The 18,470-nt window shown below is 43.4% G+C and overlaps 1 protein-coding gene across 3 annotated transcripts in view; it reads right to left on the reverse strand.

Moving 5' to 3' along the window:
• Nucleotides 1-18,470, reverse strand: part of LOC144687491 (fibroblast growth factor receptor-like 1) — a 352,123-nt gene that overhangs the window by 45,294 nt on the left and 288,359 nt on the right. For all 3 annotated transcript variants that reach the window (XM_078553729.1, XM_078553722.1, XM_078553713.1), the window contains exon 5: nucleotides 11,144-11,428. In XM_078553729.1, the coding sequence (XP_078409855.1) occupies nucleotides 11,144-11,428 (285 nt within the window). The remainder of the gene's footprint in view (nucleotides 1-11,143; nucleotides 11,429-18,470) is intronic.

Here is an 18,470-nt window from a genome sequence, read left to right on the forward strand (position 1 = left end):
CAAGGGGGATTCCCCCAGCCGGGAGTGCGCTCATTCGCGCATGCGCGCGGAAGAGCGCACAGATCTCCCTGAGGCAAAGTGCTGCCTCAGGGAGATCGGCTCACATTTTAAACTTTAAATAAAGCTGAGAAAAAAATTTCTCTGCCATGTCCCCTCATGTGACATTGTCACATGAGTTGGGACATGTCCACAATTTTTATTTTAAAATATTGTGAGATTTTTAAATCCTCATGAAACCTCAGCCCGCCCGTGGATGAGGTTTCATGCTTTTTCAGAAGCCCGGCAGGGCTCCCGGCCTGCCCGCCAACCTTAAGGTTGGACGGACAGGTCCATTAATGACTTCAGCTACTTTGTTAATGGCCTTAATAGGCCATTGACGGGTAGGCGGACGCGCAGCCGAGTCGGCTGTCCGCCCGCCAACCTGAGAATGTGAATGACGCGGGGTGACGTCTGGATGCCCGCCCGATGCCACCCTGTGTCATTTTACACGTCGGTGAGTGGGCCCCACCCCCGCTCGCCAACCGGAAGATACAGTCCATAAAATTCTGACAGGGTTGGACAGACTAGATGCAGGAGTGATGTTTCCTCTGGCTGGAGGGGTGTCTAGAACAAGGGGGCATAGTCTCAGGATACACAGTAAACCATTCAGGACTGAGATGAGGAGAAATTTCTTCACTCAGAAGCTGGTGGACCTGTGGAATTCTCTACCACCGGAGGCTGTGGAGGCCAAGTCACTGAATATATTTAAGAAGGAAATGCATAGATTTCTAGGCGTCAAGCGGTATGGGGAGAGAATGGGAGTATGGCGTTGAGATAGAAGATCAGCCATGATCATATTGAATGGCGGAGCAGGCTCAAAGGACTGAATGACCTACTTCTCCGCCTATTTTCTATGTCTCTATGAAAACAGAGCAAAGAGAGGAGGCCCTTCATTTTAAAACAGCGCGAGAGGAGAGCGAGACAGCAGCATCTAAAATAGTGCGTGGAGAGGAGGACCGTCATTTTAAAGCAGCTATCCTCCTCCAGGCTGTGGCTCCAGAGCCGACCGGCTGCGTTCTGAGAAAAATCAATGTTTGACGTCACAGAGAAACAGGTAATTGATTGGCTGATGAATATTTTTCTTGTTTATCTTTAAAAACTCGTGTAATTTATTAATCATTGTAAGGTTTTATTAATAATAGTGAGGCTTACCAGCAGCCATAATGCTTATCAGGAGTAGTAGGGTTTAAGAATTAAAATAAATTAAGACAAAAATAAATTAATTAGCACACAGCAAAGATGGCAGGGCAGATAATGTGTTGCGGCTGCAGTATGTGAGAGTTCCTGGACACCAGTGTGATCCAGGGCAAATACGTCTGCAGTAAGTGTCTGGATCTTGAGGAGCTTCAGAGCCAATGAGCGAGAGGCTGAGCTGCAAACGCTGCAATGCATCAGGGAGGGGCTAGGTTACCTGGACACTTTGTTCCAGAAGGCAATCACACTTCGTAGGATAGGGTTGTCTGATTTGGTCAGTGGTCAGGGACAGGAGGGTGTGACTGCAAGTGAGTCAGGTAAGGGGGCTGAGAAGGTAGAAGTGCAGGAGTCCCAATAAGTCCCCAACAATTCTTGTACCCAACAAGGGTACAAGTGCCCAACAGGCTTGAGGTTCTTGCAGTCTGTATGGATGAAAACAGGGGCTGCAGGGTGGATGCGTGAACTGACCATGGCACCGTGGTACAGGAAGCCATTCAAGTAGGGAGTGATAAATAGGATGGTGGTGGTAGTAGGAGACAGTTTGGTCAGGGGATATACATATAATGCAGCCAAGAGCAAGAGCCCAGAAGGCTGTGTTCCTTGCCTGGCACCAGAGTTCAGGACATCACTCTGCGCTGGAGAAGAACTTGCAGTGAGAAGGGGGAGGATCCAGTTGTCATGGTCCACACAGGTACCAACAATGTGGATAGGACTAGGAGAGAGGTTCTGCTTAGGGATTATGAGCAACTAGGGGCTAAATTAAAAAGTAGAACCTCAAAGCCAATAATCTCTGGATTATTGTCTGAGACATGAGAAACTTGGCATAGGATAAGTAAGGCTAGAGAGATTAATACATGGCTCAAAGACTGGTGTGGGAGAAATGGGCTTTATTTCATGGGGCACTGGGACTAGTACTGGGAAAAGTGGAAGCTGTACCATTGGAACGGTCTTCATCTGAACTGTGCTGGGGCAAGTGTTTTGGCGAGCTGTATAACTAGGGTGGTAGAGAGGGCTTTAAACTAAATAGTGGGGGGAAGGGATTATGTGAGGGGAGATATGGTGAATTAAAGGGAAATGACAAGGTAATAGTGCAGGGTAGCGATTTAGGTAATGATAAGCGGAGTGGCAGGAAGGGTCAAAGAGTACAAATTTAAGAGTTTACCTGATGACACAGCCAGGTATTGCAAAAATGGTAAAAAGACAGAGTTAAAGACTCTGTATCTGAATGTACACAGCATTCATAACAAATGGATGAATTGTTAGCACAGATAGAAATGAATGTGTATGACCCAATAGGCATTACAGAGACCTGGTTGCAGGGTGACCAAGACTGGGACCTAAATATTGAAGGGTATTTGACATTTCAAAAGATAGGAAGCTAGGAAAAGGTGGTGGGGTGGCTCTGTTAATTAAAGGTGTCATAAGGTCAGTAGTGAGAGATGACCTTGACTCAAAACAGTACGACACGGAATAAGTTTAGATAGAGATAAGAAATAGGAAAGGTAAGAGGTTATTTGTGGGAATAGTTTATAGGTCCCCTAACAGTAGTTACACTGTAGGACAGAGCGTAAATGGGGTTTGTAAGAAAGGTACTCCAATAATTATAGGGGACTTTAATCCACATGTAGCTTGGGTGAATCAGATTTGCAAAGGTACCCTGGAAAATTAGTTCATGGAACATATTCAGATCAATTTCTTAGAGCAGTATGTATGTTCCAGTGACAACCAAGAGGCAAACTATTCTAGACTTGGTAATGTGCAATGAGACAGGATTAATCAATCTCATGGCAAATCTCATGGTAAAGGAACCTCTAGGTGACAGCAATCATATCATGATAGAATTTCATGTTCAGTTTGAAGGTGTGGGTCTAAGACTAGTGTCTTAAACCTGAATAAAGGTAATTATAAGGGTATGAAGGCAGAGCTAGTTAAAGTGAACTGGGAAACTAGGCCATAAACTAAGACAGTAGAGATGCAGTGGCAGACTTTTAAGGAGATATTTAATAACTCTCAGCAAAGATTTATCCCAGTGAGAAAGAAAGACTCTTTGGGAAGGATGCATCATCTGCCGCTAAATAAGGAAGTTAAGGATAATATCAAATTAAAAGAAACACTGTACAAACCCACAAAGATAACTGGTAGGTTAGAAGATTGGTCAAATTTAAAGAACCATCAAAGTAGGATATGAGAGAAAGCTAGGTAGTAATATAAAAACAGATAGCCAGAGTTTCTACATATATTTAAATAGGAAAAGAGTAACTAAAGCTAGTATTAAACTTCCAGAGAGTAAGTCTGGGAAATTATTAATGAAAATCAAGGAATGGCAAAAGTGTCGAACAAATATTCTGTGTCTGCCTCCTCTGTAGAAGGCCTCAAAAACTTCCAAATAGTACTTGAAAATCACGAGGTAAAAGGGTGGGGTGTGGGGGGGGGGGGCGGTGGTAGCTTAAACCAATCACCATCACCAGAGAAAAGGTATTAGACCTAAAAACTGACAAGTTCCCAGGACCTGATGGCCAGCAGCCTAGCGTCTTAAAAGTGGCTGCAGAGATAGTAGAGGCATTGGTTATAATCTTCCGAAATACCCTAGATTCTGGAAAGGTCTCAGTAGATTGGAAAATAGCTAGTGTAACACATTTAATCAAAAAGGAAGGAGACAGAAAGCTTGAAACCATAGGCCAGTTAGCTTAACATCTGTCATGGGGAAATTGCTAGAATCCTTTATTAAGGAGGCTATAGCAAGGTACTTAGAAAATCATAATGGGATCAGACAGAATCAACATAGTTTTGTAAAAGGGAAATTATGTTTAACTAATTTATTTGAGTTCTTTGAGGAAATAACAAGCAAGGTGGATAAAGGGGAACCTGTGAATGTGGTGTACTTGGACTTCCAAAAGATATGTGATAAGATGCCACATCAAAGGTTACTACATAAGATGAGAGCACATGGTGTAGATCTAACATATTAGCATGAATTAAGGATTGATTAGCTAAAAGGAAGTGGAGAGCAGGGATAAATGGATCTTTTTTAGGTTGGCAAGCTGCAAATAGTGGAGTGCCACAGGGATCATTGCTGGGGCCTCAATTCGACCAATGACTTGGATGAAGGGGCCGTATGTATGGTAGCTAAATTTTCCAGTGACACCAAGATAGTTATGAAAATACGTTGTCAAGAGGATGGAAAGAGCCTGCAAAGGGATGTAGATGGGTTAAATTTAATGTGGAAAAATGTGAACTTGTTCACTTTGGCAGGAAGAATAGGAAAGCAGTATATTATTTAAATAGAGAGAGATTGCAGAACTCAATGCTACATAGGGATCTGGGTGTCCTGGTACATGAATCACAAGAAGATAGTATGCAGATACAGAAAGTGATTAGGAAGGCAAATGGAATGTTGGCATTTGCTGCAAAGGCAATGAAATATAAAAGTAGAGAAGTTTTACTGCAGCTGTATAGAGCCTTGGTGAGACCACATCTGGAATACTGTGTACAGTTTTGGTCACCTTATTTGAAAAATAATATAATTACATTCAAAGCAGTTCAGAGAAGGTTCACTCAACTCATTCTTGGGATGAAGGGCTTACCTTATGAAGAAATGTTGAACAGGTTAGGCCTGTATCCATTTGACTTTGGAGGGAGGAGAGATTGATGTAGTGGCAATGTCACTGGACCGGTAATGTAGAGGTTCAGGCAAATGCTAATGGTGACACAGGTTTAACCTGTGTCCCACCATGGCAGCTGATGGAATTTATATTCAATTAATAAATTTGGAGTTGTAAAGCTAGTCTCAGTGATAGTGCCATGAAACTACCACTGATTATTGTAAAAGCCATCTGGTACACTAATACACTTTAGGGAAATCTGTCATTCTTATCTTGTCTGCCCTACATGTGACTCCAGACCCACACAAATGTGGTTGACTGTTAACTGCCTTTTGAAATGGCCTAGCAAGCTGATGGGCAACAAATGCTGGCCTTGCCAGCGACTCCCACATCCTATGAAGAAAGAACGAGGGGTGACCTTATTGAAACATATAAGATACTGAGGAGACTTGATAGGGTTAATACCAGGAGGATGCTCCAAAACTGGGGACACAGTTTAAGACTAAGAGATCTCCCTTTTAAGAAGCAGTTGAGGAGAATGTTTTTTTTTCCCCTCAGTGGTGGAATTCTCTTCCCCAGAAAGTAATGAAGACTGGAGCATTGAATTTACTCAAGGCTGCATTGGATAGATTTTTTAAATCGTTCCCTCCGGGATACCCTGGTCCACTCCTCCATCACCCCCTACTCCTCAACCCCCACCTATGGCACCTCCCCATGCCCACGCAGAAGATGCAACACCTGCCCCTTCACTTCCTCTCTCCTCACCGTCCAAGGGCCCAAACACTCCTTTCAAGTGAAGCAGCATTTCACTTGCATTTCCCCTAACTTAGTCTACTGCATTCGTTGCTCCCAATGTGGTCTCCTCTACATTGGAAAGACCAAACGCAAACTGGGCGACCGCTTTGCAGAACACCTGTGGTCTGTCCGCAAGAAAGACCCAAACCTCCCTGTCGCTTGCCATTTTAACAATCCACCCTGCTCTCTTGCCCACATGTCTGTCCTTGGCTTGCTATATTGTTCCAGTGAAGCCCAACGCAAACTGGAGGAACAGCACCTCATCTTCCGACTAGGCACTTTACAGCCTTCCGGGCTGAATATTGAATTCAACAACTTTAGATCTTAAACTCCCCCTCCCCCCAGCCCCACCCAGTTTCCTCCCCCTCCCTTTTGTTTTTTTTTCAATAATTTATATAGATTTTTCTTTTCCCACCTATTTCCATTATTTTTAAATCTACAACTAATACCTTGTCAGTCTTTCCACCCCACCCCCACTAGAGCTGTACCTTGAGTGTCCTGCCATCCATTCTTAATTAGCACATTTCTTAGATAATATCACCACCTTCAACACCCCTTTGATCCTTTTGTCTGTGACATCTTTTGATTCACTGCTCCTATCACTGCTTGCTTGTCCCTACAACCACCCCACCCTCAACTTCTCTCCCCCCGCCCCCCACCTTAAACCAGCTTATATTTCACCCCTCTCCTAACTACACTCAGTTCTGTTGAAGGGTCATGTGGACCCGAAACGTCGACTCTTTTCTTCTCCACCGATGCTGCCAGACCTGCTGAGTTTTTCCAGGTAATTCTGTTTTTGTTTTGGATAGATTTTTGATAGTCAAGGGAATCAAGGTCATGGACCCCTCCATGAGATCAGCTGTAATCCTATCAAATGCCAGAGCAGGCTGAATGGCCTACTCTTGCTCCTAAGTTCTATGTTCCTTTGTTAATTGGCTAATTAAGGGCCTCAGTTGGCTGCTGGGTGGGAAATTCAACCACAGGCCTTCCCTCCCCATACTTAATTTTGGCAGAGGTGGGAAGGCAACAGGGTGCTTGCACACCACCCTCTCGCCCCATTAAATGCCCTCCGCGCCTCCAAACACCTCATGAGAGAGGGCATAAAACTTCCTCCCCCCCCCCCACCCCCCACCCCCACATTGTGCTTCAACTTCCAATTTGAGAAGAGGCCAAACACAATTGCAATATCCTCTTAATCCTGTTTCGATTTTGTCAGAAAAAGGATGTTGTCTCAAAGTAAAACACGAAGGAATGTGTTTGGGGGTGGAGGCGGAGGGGTGTGGAGAAAAGAAGTCCAAAAATTGTCATCAACATCTCTCCACTGCCTTGAATAATACTGATCGGGAGGGTTTGAGATACCTTTCAGTGGATAATGAATGATCTTGGTACGTGGTTGGAGAATCACTCCCCTCAATGCTCATTTAGAAATGATTCTGTTGCCTCAATCACTGCTTGTGTTGCTGGAGAGAATGCATTTACAATTACTTCGACTTTCTTAGTTTATCTATTGCAATGCTTTTTGGGTTTTTTTCATTTCTCTCACGCTAACTCATCATTGGTTATTGCATCAATTACCAGCTTGGCACTGGAAGAGCTATCTCTATGTCATATCAGAAAGTTGCAAAGCTTCATTAATTTTATGGGTTGTTAGCTGCAATCATACAACTTAAGTAAAGACTTGTTGAATTTCAAGGGCATGGCGTGAACATTTATTGTAAGGGGCTGCTTGTGTGAAGGGAGGGGAGAGGGGCAGGACTGAACCCATCATTTGCAGTTGGTGGTGGGGGGGGGCGGTTAATTCTCTCTGGCAATGTTATACTATGTGAATGCACAGATAAAGGGGCTAATGGCTGCAGTATGGTAGAACTCAAGAGGCAATCCACTACAGGGCGATTCCTGAGAAAATTAAACCTCCTAAAGACGGCTTCTCAGCAAAATAACGTTTCCCCTGTTTGTTATTTTAAATGTTTTTGTTGGATCTTCTGGACTTTTAGGCTAATTCACAGCCAAAAGAAGGAACACCGGATTTAGGAATCCAGCTACTTGAAACAAGGTTCTGCTGGACGTTAGCTGTCTGCACATCACCATTTTAAAATTAATTTCAAGGTTCTGGCTGAAACCTTGGACACACAGAGAAAAACAGAATTTCTCCCCAGTGACTCTGAATTCCATACGGTTTCACTAATAGGGCAGAAAAAGGACCAACATGGGCCTGCTCTGCTCAGTTTTTCATGAATGAACTACCATTATTACCAGCTGACAGTGAGGTAACTGTAACTTAAGGCTTATAAAACAGCCCAATTAACTTCCAGACTCCTGATTGCCTGTAGGATTTCCTTGATAGTGGATAGCTCAAAACACATACAAGGCAGTAGTCTCAGCATGGGGCGAAACCATGAAAGTAAATAGCCATTATTCTGTTTTCGAGCAGGTTTTGTGCTGATTGTAGGCATCATTTGTTAACATCTATGAACGCTAATAATTATGCCATAATCTACCTCACTAAAGGAATCACTTCCTATATCTCAATGGCGAGTGCCAGAGGCCAGTTTGATTGTGGAGTGTATCATAGTCAATCAAACACACACACACACACACACATACACACACAGTGCTTGGTCTCACACACACACACACACACACACAGTGCTGGGTTTCGTCTTCCTGCCATCGCAGCATTTTATCAGTGGCATGGATGGTGGAGGATAGCCCATTCACCCAGACGCCAATTGAGCCACTTAATGGCCAATTAAGGGCCACATACTGCCACCTGTGGCATTTTACCAGTTGCAGGGTACACTTTCTGCCACACGGGAAGACTTGCTGGTGAATCCTGGTGGCCTCCCTGCCAGCTGGAATGGGATGTCCTCCTAATTGGATACTCTGTCGCCCATGGAGGGGCACCCAGATGCAATGGCCATCCCCATGGGAACCACCGCCCCTCCCCCCCACCCCGAGAATGCCCCCCACTTTCGTTACCAACTCCCTACTCCCTGCCTGTCCAACTGACCCCAGTACCCCAAACACCACTTACCTGGTTGAGAGGGTCACCTGTTCCTATGGCGTCCCCTCTGCCAGGCGTAGTCCCAGAAGTGGCCACTGTTCCCAGTGGCGCTGCTAAGCCTGCTGAGCTGCCGGCAGCTTTTCGGAATGGCTACTTGTCCTTTCATGGGACCGGAGCTCCGAAGCCAGCTAATTAGCTGACAGAGGGCCGCGAAATGCGGCCATGGGGTCCCACAAATGGCCAAGGCAGGGTTAGCCCAGCATTCTGGTCTTTTGTCAAGCCCTTGTCATGCTGAAAAAGTTCCAGCCACAGAGAGGCTTCTTCTCTGAAACTTGCCAATACTTCTTTGTAGGAAACCTCCCTAAACCTCAACCTCCACCAGCCAGAAAGACAAAAGAAAGCAGGTGTAAACACCTCCAGGTTCCCTGCACGGCACGTACCATCCCCACCTGGACTTCCATTGCTGTGCTTTGGTCATTGCTGGGTCAAAATTGTGGAACTCCCTCCATTGTAGCAGTGTGGAAGTACCTCTATCACCTGGACTGTAGCAGTTCACAAAGGTGGTGAGCCACCATGTTCTCAAGGGCAATTAAGGATGGTCAATCAATGCTGACCTTGCCATCGATGCCCTACATCCCAAGAATGCATAAAAATATGCTCATTTTCATGTACAAGGTCACTGAATAATATTTAGATTGGCAACCCTGACTGCATTTTATTTTAGCCTTCGTAACTCAGGGGTACTGAGTGTCACTCAGCAGTAGCGTTCTCAACTCTGGAACACAAGGTTGTGGGTTCAAGTCCCACACTCATGATTTGAGTTCATAATCTAAGATGACACCTCAGGGAAGGATGGAGGGAGTGCTGCACTGTCAGAGGTACTGTCTAATTAATGAGACATTCAACCAAGGGCTTTACCACCCTTTCAAATAAAAGGGCCCATGGACCCGTTCAGAGCAGAGTAGGGGAATTCTCCCCATTGTTCTGGCGAATATTTATCCTCCAGTCAACATCATTAAAACAGATTATCTGGTCAGTATCTCATACTGTTTGTGGGACCTTGCTGTGCATAAGTTGGCCGTCTAGTTTCCTAAGTTACAATAGTGACTAAAACTCAAAAGTACTTCATTGGCTATAAAGTGCTTTAGGTTGGTCTGACTTTATGGAAGGCGCTATCCAAATGCAAATACTTTCCTGTATGAAAGTCGCAACTAAAATCAGCTAATTTAACACTGACAGGGAACTGAATATTCCTACTCTCATACCACACAAGGCTGTGCACCTCCAACTGAGCCATGTGGGGAGCTACCTGTAAACATTCTTATTTGAACAGAATGCACTTAATATGTTTTAAAATTAATGTCAGTAATCAGTTGCAGTATGGGGAATGCCTTGTGAGCTTTCTAATAGCCTAAAGGTAAAAGCCAATGCAGCCCAGAAGGACTTAACATGAAACTTGTCTGTACTGAGTTCATCAGCCAAGGCAGCAGTTAGAGAGATATAATTTGCTTTAATGGCTCCTGTCCTTGATTGGCACCCAGTGAGGTCTACTGGATCTCAGCTCAAGGAGGATAGGATTGGATTTGACTGTAGTGGGTTTCCGGGGTACATTGGTCTGAACCCCCTCCCTCATATTTAGGTGCTTGCTCTTGTGAACAATGGCTGGTTGAGTGAGATGAGAGAGGGCTGCCACTATCTGTGGGATCACACTATAATACTGGTCAGTGCCTTAAACAAGTACAAGAGAGAGAAATGAGCTTTTAGATATAATTTTTTTCCATCTATGGCCAATGAGCCAGGAGTGTCCCATGACAATACTGGGAAAGAGAGTTCAGAACTGCATGCAGTCCCTGCTATCTTCAAATTTCTCCTGACATACCTTGCAAATCTAAAATAAAAAGCTTTTCTGGACTTGTGCCCTGTGCATTCTACTCTGAATCAACAAGTAGCATCTGCCCAGCTTTGAGGAGAGGAGAAAACTAGGGAGAGGGGGCTGGGGAGGAAGAAATGAATCCAGTAAACCTTTGATCAGTCCCTAAGTTCAATTGCTTTTCAATTAGAAAATAATTAAATTCAATCTTTAATACAGCTATGGTTTTCAAGAAAAGCGAAAGTTTCTAAGCAATGAATCTTGGGTAACAGTAAAACATGTGAAGAATAAATATTTGTTTTCAATGTTGAATGGCATATTAAATAAAATGTTGCCTTTAGTTTTGCTCCTGTCTGATTTAGATTTTCAAAATAAAGCCACCACATCTGACAGTGGGATGAGGTCTGATTTGAGTTTTGTATCTTGCTCCTGTGTTTAGAATGAAAACACATTTAGCATCTGCACACAGCTGCACAGTCTTATCACTACCAGATGTGCAACGCGCTCCAGGTTCAACTCTTTCGGAGCAGAGCACAGACTTCGGCCATGTGTTTCTCATTGTAAACACAGAGACCGCTTGCAACTGTCTTCAAATAGACCATTATTTTAATCCCTTCTTAAATCCAGTGCAGTACTTACGGATTACTTCAACCTTGTATGTTGCATTGATTTCACCCGCTCTGCTAAAGACGCGGCACGTGTACTTCCCGCTGTCTCCGGGTCTTAAGCTTTTCAGGGTCAAAGTCCACTTCTTTTTCTTGGTGTCTCCCATGTCCTGAGGCGTGAGAGGCTTGTTGTCCTTCAGCCAGGTGATATCGGGCTGGGGGTACCCACTCGCAGCGCACTTCAGCCGGACCGAGCTGCCCACGGGACGGGCTATCACTCTGCGACGCATTTTGGTGGGTTGGGTAAACCTGGGCCTGACTACAAATTACCAAAGAAAAGCTGTTACCACTCTGTTGAATAAGTGCACATTTGCCCGATGAGAAATAACCGCTAACTTAAATAGGAAGAGTCTATCGGTTCTATTTAATGTGGGAGATCCATCCATTCAATCGAATTATTTGGCCATCCTGTTTCAGACAGCTGTCCGATGAGACGGTTAACGTATTCAGATAAAAATCCTTTATTAATAGGATTTACAGTACAGATCTCAGTCATTCAGCCCAATAAAGATCTCACAAAGGTCTCCTCCCACCTTACGTCATCTTACCAAATCATTCTATTCCTTTCTCTCCCATCTAGCTTCCCCTTTGTGTGCTTTGTACTGTGACTGTTAGCCTATCTTCTTTAAATGAATTAAAACTCCATTAAAGAGTCTGCAAAGCAACTTGACACGTAGTTGTTTTATTCTTCCATGGGATATGGCCGTCGCTGACAAGGCCAGCATTTGTTGCCCGTTCCTAATTGCCCTTCAACTGAGTGGTTTGCCACCATTTCAGAGGGCAGTTAAGAGTCAACCACATTGCTGTGGCTCAGGAGTCATACCAGGCAACAACAGCAGATTTCCTTCCCTAAAGGGCATTAGTGAACTAGATTATGACAGTTGATGGAAAAACTCAGCAGGTCTGGCAGCATCTGTGGAGAGAGAAGCAGCATTAATGTTTTGAGTCCGTATGACTTCTTTAGCACTCCAAAGTCATACATACTCATTAAACTCAGCTCCACAGATGCTGCCAGACCTGCTGAGTCATTCCAGCATTTCCTGTTCTTATTTCAGATTTCCAATATTACAACAACTGATTGTAGCTTCATGGTCATCATTACTGAAATTAGTTCTCAAATTCCAGGTTTTGGTAATTGAGTTCTGCCATGTTGGGATTTGAACCCATAATCCCAGAACCTGAACCTCTGGATTAGTAGTCTAGTGATATTACTACTACACCACCATCTCCCCTTAAGCTACTTTGTAAACTACCAAAAGAAATTAAACCCCTAGATATTTTATAACCAGATTGCGTCCCTCTTCACGTTGTCTCTGACCTTTGTTTTACTAATTGTGCTTTGATTTGCCAAAGATCTTTTCAGCCGATCCTTGCTCTCAGCTTTCACTATATAAATAACTGCTTCTGTGACAGAGCTCCAAACGTTGCCACTTATGTTCATATTAGTTTGTGATGGCTTTGAAAATGTTTTTAAAGGAATCTGGAATTATGAATTATCAGTAATATTCCTTATGTATATTTATTTCTGTTGATTTATTTGAGTAGACTTATTTAAACGGTAAGCTTTAGAAAGTAAAAAGAGAAAAGAAAGTAAAAATGTATAACAAACAGAAATTCCTAGAAATGAACATGGGTCTGTCAGTATCTGAAAAAGAGAAATGCGTTCATGATTTGGGTACAGATCCTTTGTCAGAACTCTGATTTTGTTGGTACGCTGTGTATTTTTGAGCACCCAGCTCTGCTTTTTTAGCACTCACAATATTATCAGAGCTTAGCAGAGTTCCTCAGCCTGACACTGTGAGTACGCTGATATAAACAGGTAAATCTGAAGAAGAAACACTTTATGGTTAGCTACCATACACAACATTAGCTCAGTTTCAGCAACAGGACCTCCAAGCCAACCCCTGTTATCAGCACCCCTCATTTAAAGAATCATATTTAAAGCAAATCAATAGTATTGAGAAATACAGGGATGATGGTGGCATAGTGGTAATGTCATTGGACTTGTGATCTAGTACCTAATTGCTCTGGGGGTATGTGTTCAAATCCCACCTTGGCCTTTAAATTCAATTAATGAATATGAAGACAATAGCTACTACTGATTGTTGTAAAAACCCATCTGGTTCACTAACAAAGGAAATCTACCATCCTTACCTGGTCTGGCCTATGTGTGACGCCAGACCCACAGAAATGTGGTTGGCTTTTAATTGTCCTCTGAAATGACCTAGCAAGCCACTCAGTTCAAAAGCAATTAGGATTAGGCAACAAATGCTGGCCTTGCCAGCGACTCCCACATCCCATGAAAGCATTAAAGAAAGAAAACTTCAATCATAATTCCTTGTATTAGGCTTTCCTCTAATATCTCAGCGTAGCCAAAAAATGTAAAAGTTAAAAAGCAGAATTGCATTTCGGAATTAATTTTCTGCATTTGTATTGCCAGTGTGAACCTCACCGACATCACTACATATTGGAAAATCACTGTCATGCTGCCGGCAACGTTTAGATATGCAAGGCAAATTTCCCTGCTTCCAACGCAAAATTGGAATAAGACCCACTAAATGACATGCGTGAATTGTATGATGATAGTCTGTATACACTTCTTTAATGTGTGCACTTCTTCATGGGACATTGGAGGTAACAACACCAACAACAACAACCTACAGGTGGTGGTGTTCCCTTGCATCTGCTGCCCTTGTCCTTCTTGGTGGTAGTGGTCATGGGTTTGGAAGATGCTGTCAAAGGATCCTTGATGAGTTGCTGCAGTGCATCTTGTAGATGGTATACACTGCTACCACTGTCCATTGGTGGTGGAGGGAGTTGATGTTTTAGGTGGTGGAGGATGGGGTGCCAGTCAAGAGGGCTGCTTTGTCCTGGATGGTGTTGAGTTTCTCAAGTGTCGTTGGAGCTGCACTCATCCAGACAGGTGAAGAGTATTCCATCACATTGCCTATAATGTAGAAACAACCCCCAAAATGTTTCAGAAGTGAACGGAAAATGGATTGTGAGCCAAAGACAACAAATTAGGAGGAGTGACTAAAAGTAGATGTGGCTTTTAAGAAAGGCCTTAAAAGCAGAACGAGATGGAGAGGCAGAAGGGTTTAAGGAGTCAGTTCCAACCATGGCACATTGAAAATGGATATGAACACTTGCACTTTCTTTAAATAATTGCACCTACATTTTCTAATTTAACTTTTGATTCGATTTTCCAATTAATCTTGTCCGACTATAATGACAATAAATTTCTAGGGGAGGAACTTCTCTGGTTGCATTTTATTGACATTGTAAATATATGTTGATGATCTTAATATGCAACCAGAGAGATCCTTCACTTCATATACTGAAAATGGTCTCTTAGATGTATAATAGTCATGAATACTTATGCAAGTTTTGGTACCTGCCAGGACTGGGAATGTCATAGAAATTATTGAAAGTTTAGAACACAAAAAGAGGCCATTCAGCCCACAGCACCTGTGCCAGTTGATGAAGAGCTATCCAGCATAATCCCACCTTCCTGCACTGGGTCTGCAACCCAGCAGTTCTCGGCTCCACAAGTAGACATCTAAGTACTTTTTAAATGTGGTGAGAGTTTCTGCCTCTACCACCATTTCAGGCAGTGAGTCCAATTCCCTATGACCTTCTGGGTGAAAAAAATGTCTTCCCATCTCCCATTTTTTTTTTATTCCCTTAAAAGCTGTGGGCTTCACAGTGTAAGCAGCTAGAGGAATTCCACATCAGGGTTATTGATCTGGAAGCCGAACTGCAGGATTTTTTTTTATTCATTCAAGGGATGTGGGCTTCGCTGGCTGGGCTAGCATCTATTGCCCATCCCTAGTTGCCCTTGAGAAGGTGGTGGTGAGCTGCCTTCTTGAACCACCATGTGGCGTACGTGCATAGTGCTGTCAGGAATGGAGTTCCAGGATTTTGACCCAATGACGGCGAAGGAACAATGATGTATTTCCAAGTCAAGGTGGTGAGCGACTTGGAGGGGAACTTCCAGGTGGTGGTGTTCCCATCTATCTGCTGCCCTTGTCCTAGGTGGTAGTGGTCATGGGTTTGGAAGGTGCTGTCTAAGGAGCCTTGGTGAATTGCAGCAGTGTATCTTGTAGATGGTACACACTGCTGCTACTGTGCACTGGTAGTGGAGGGAGTGAATGTTTGTGGAAGGGGTGCCAATCAAGCGGATTGCTTTGTCCTGGACGGTGTCAAGTTTCTTAAGTGTTGTGGGAGCTGCACTCATCCAAGCAAGCGGTCTGATCCTACCGATTGCTTTAAATCTATGTCCTTCTTTTCCATATGATTCCCAGTTTGTGTCAAGTGTTTCCTTTCTGACTCACTCCTGAGGTATTGAACTGCCTTTGACATCCTCATTGCAAGACTGCAAACTAGGGGTTGATTTGAACCTCATCCACCTGGCAGAAACCACCTTCAAGGCCAATATTTCTTTCCTGCAGTTGGTGCCCAAAACTGAAAGCAGCACTTCAGATGGAGTGTGACCAAGATTTTGTATAACTGAAACCTCACTTTCACACTTATGAATTCCAACTTACTTGAAATAATGGCCAACATTCCATCAATCTTTCTGATTATATTTTGTGACTGCACTAGCTTTTAGTGATTTGTGTACACTGATATCTAAATCTCTTTGCTTCTCTACAGCTACTCATCTCTCGGCACTAAGAAAATATTTCAGTTTGTCCTTAATGGACGATAATCTCATACTGCCCCAAAATGAGCGCATTCTGCCAAAATTTTACTTTGTCTGTCTATCCTTTATCACTTTCTTCTCCCATCGACACAACTTACAATGCCTCCTAACTTAACTTCAGCAACAAATTTGGATATACAGTTCGATATTTCTTCATCAAAGTCATTGTTATATATGATGAAAAGCTAAAGCCCCAATACAGATCCTTGAGAAACACTACTTATCACATTTTCCAATCATAGTATGCTCCCATTGTCCCCATGCTCTGGCTCCTACCTCCCAACCAATTACCAAACCATGTTACAAGGTTATCTCCAATTCCATGCACCTTCATTTCTAGTGCTGAAAAGACAGACATGTTGTCGAAGCTTTTTATCTTTTTATCAGGACAAACGCAAGAATGCCAAATTTTAAACAATCACAGCAATTTATACTGCAAGGAAAAAGGATGCTGATTGGTTGGCAAGTCAACTCTGATTAAATAAGGCACTGTCATGGATAAAGCAATGGGGAGCTATAGGCTTCCCAAGCGTCCGGGTAATTCAAAGCATATTCTTTTTGTTTGCACAGAACAGGTCCCTGTGTGTGAATGTATGTCACTTCTGAGACATTCTGCCTACCACAGAATTGACTAATGTTGTGCATGAATTTCAATGGCAGCATGATGCCAGGTATGTAGGTTGTACATCCCAGCGACTAGCTGATTGAATCAAACAGCATATTCCTTCGGCTGTTCATAATAGGCAGAGTACAGACCCTACTCAACCAGCCCGTGCACGCAAAACCCAAACAAAACATCTCCTGTTTAATGTGATTCTGCAATTGGGCAGCACTTGCTGAACAATCCTGAGTGTGCAAACAGCTACACTGACAACCAATGTAAGATAATCAGCCGATCTCATAATGTTTTTTCATTTATGATTACTAGAAGTGACATACATTCATACACAGGAACCTGTTCCCTGAAAATAAAAGGAATATGTTCAAGCCTTGCGACTTCTTTGAATTACCTGGGAGCTTGGGGAGTTTTGTTTTTCAGGCTCCTCACATGGCCACACCCCACCCGCCACAGGTTGAATACCAGTGGCTGCAGGCTGAGGTCCTGAGATGACATCAATTGCCAATTTAAGGGCGCCAATTAGCGTCTGGGTGGGAAGGCCATCCACAAATCTCTTCCATGCACCTTCCTGTCCAATTGCTTTTTCCATGGCAATGCCACAACCAATCAGAGTCGACTTGCCAACCAATCAGCACCCTTTTCTCCTGTAGTATAAATTGTTGTGATTTAGCATTCTTGTGCTTATCCTGATGAGTGCAAGGTGAAAAGCTTTGGCAACATGTCTCTCTGTTCAGAAATATTCAAATTCTGTACTGCCAAATGACTTTCATTTTTGCTAATAATCTCTTTTGCAGAACTTTATCAAATGCCTCCAGAATGTCCATATAGACACTTCCCTATCCTCAAAAATTAAACTAGACTTGTCAGATGTGACTAACGCTTCATAAATCCATGCTGACTCCATTTAATCACGTAATTCTTGACAAAGTACTTAATCACGCTCTCCCTGATGATAGAATCCTGTAGCTTCTCCACAAGTGATGTTAAATTGAGGGGGCATTGGAATCTGATTTCCCCCTCCCTTCCTCCCTTCATAATCTTTCCAATCCAAAGACGCAATTGCTCTCTGTTTCTTTATATGTACTGTGCCTTTAATTTTTCAGTTCTAACCAAGCAACCACATCCAATATGTTAACTTCTCTCTTTTCCATTGATGCTGCCTGACCTGCTGTGTGCTCCCAATATATTTGGGGTGATTTTAATTCTGCCTGCCCAGTGGAAGCTGTGTCAGGTAGGGGTGGAGGTGGAGAAGGGTAGTTCAGATTGCCTATGGGGCTTTTCTGCCAAAATGCCACTCTCTGCCTCTGGCTTCCCCCACCAGCCTCATGATGACACACTCTCTGTCGATTACTCTCCACTTACCCACAATGGGGACTGTTCCTATGTCCCCTGCTGATGGCCTGTTGGTGAATTGTTGGCTTCAGGCAGGACGCTGATTGAATCTATGCACCTGAGACCTGAGATCTCTCAGGCCACAAGCTGCCACGGTTGAGGCTGGTTTGCCACTGACTTCCTCTCCAAATTAATATCTGGGCCTTTCTGTTTTTACATTGGAGTGCTAGTAAAGCTGATTTTAAAGGATGAGTGTAGAAAGTGTGCCTATCTGAGACAAGGAAGCAACACAGGGAAAGCAAAGACCACAAGGGGTGAATGCGGAGCAAAGGCTAAGCAGAGTTATTTTAGAAGAAGCAAGGATGCACAAGTTAATGAGAATCGTATTTGCAAAAATAAGTTGAGTATCAGAAGTAAAACTGACAATAAGAAGTTGGAATATACAAGCTAATTTTGCAACCTAGCCCACTCGGCATTGAATCATATTCACTGAGAGTACCAGTCGATATCAGTCCAACTTTTTATCCTCAGTTCTTCAGCCAACAGTCCCTGCGAGAGCAGCAAGCAGTTAAGATATGCAGCAGATAGTGTGTAAGAAGAAAGGTAAGTCCTTTAAAGTTCGTCGGAGAGAAATAATATAGAAGG

Source organism: Cetorhinus maximus, chromosome 1 (assembly GCF_964194155.1).
Source record: "Cetorhinus maximus chromosome 1, sCetMax3.hap1.1, whole genome shotgun sequence".
Lineage (NCBI taxonomy): Eukaryota > Metazoa > Chordata > Chondrichthyes > Lamniformes > Cetorhinidae > Cetorhinus > Cetorhinus maximus.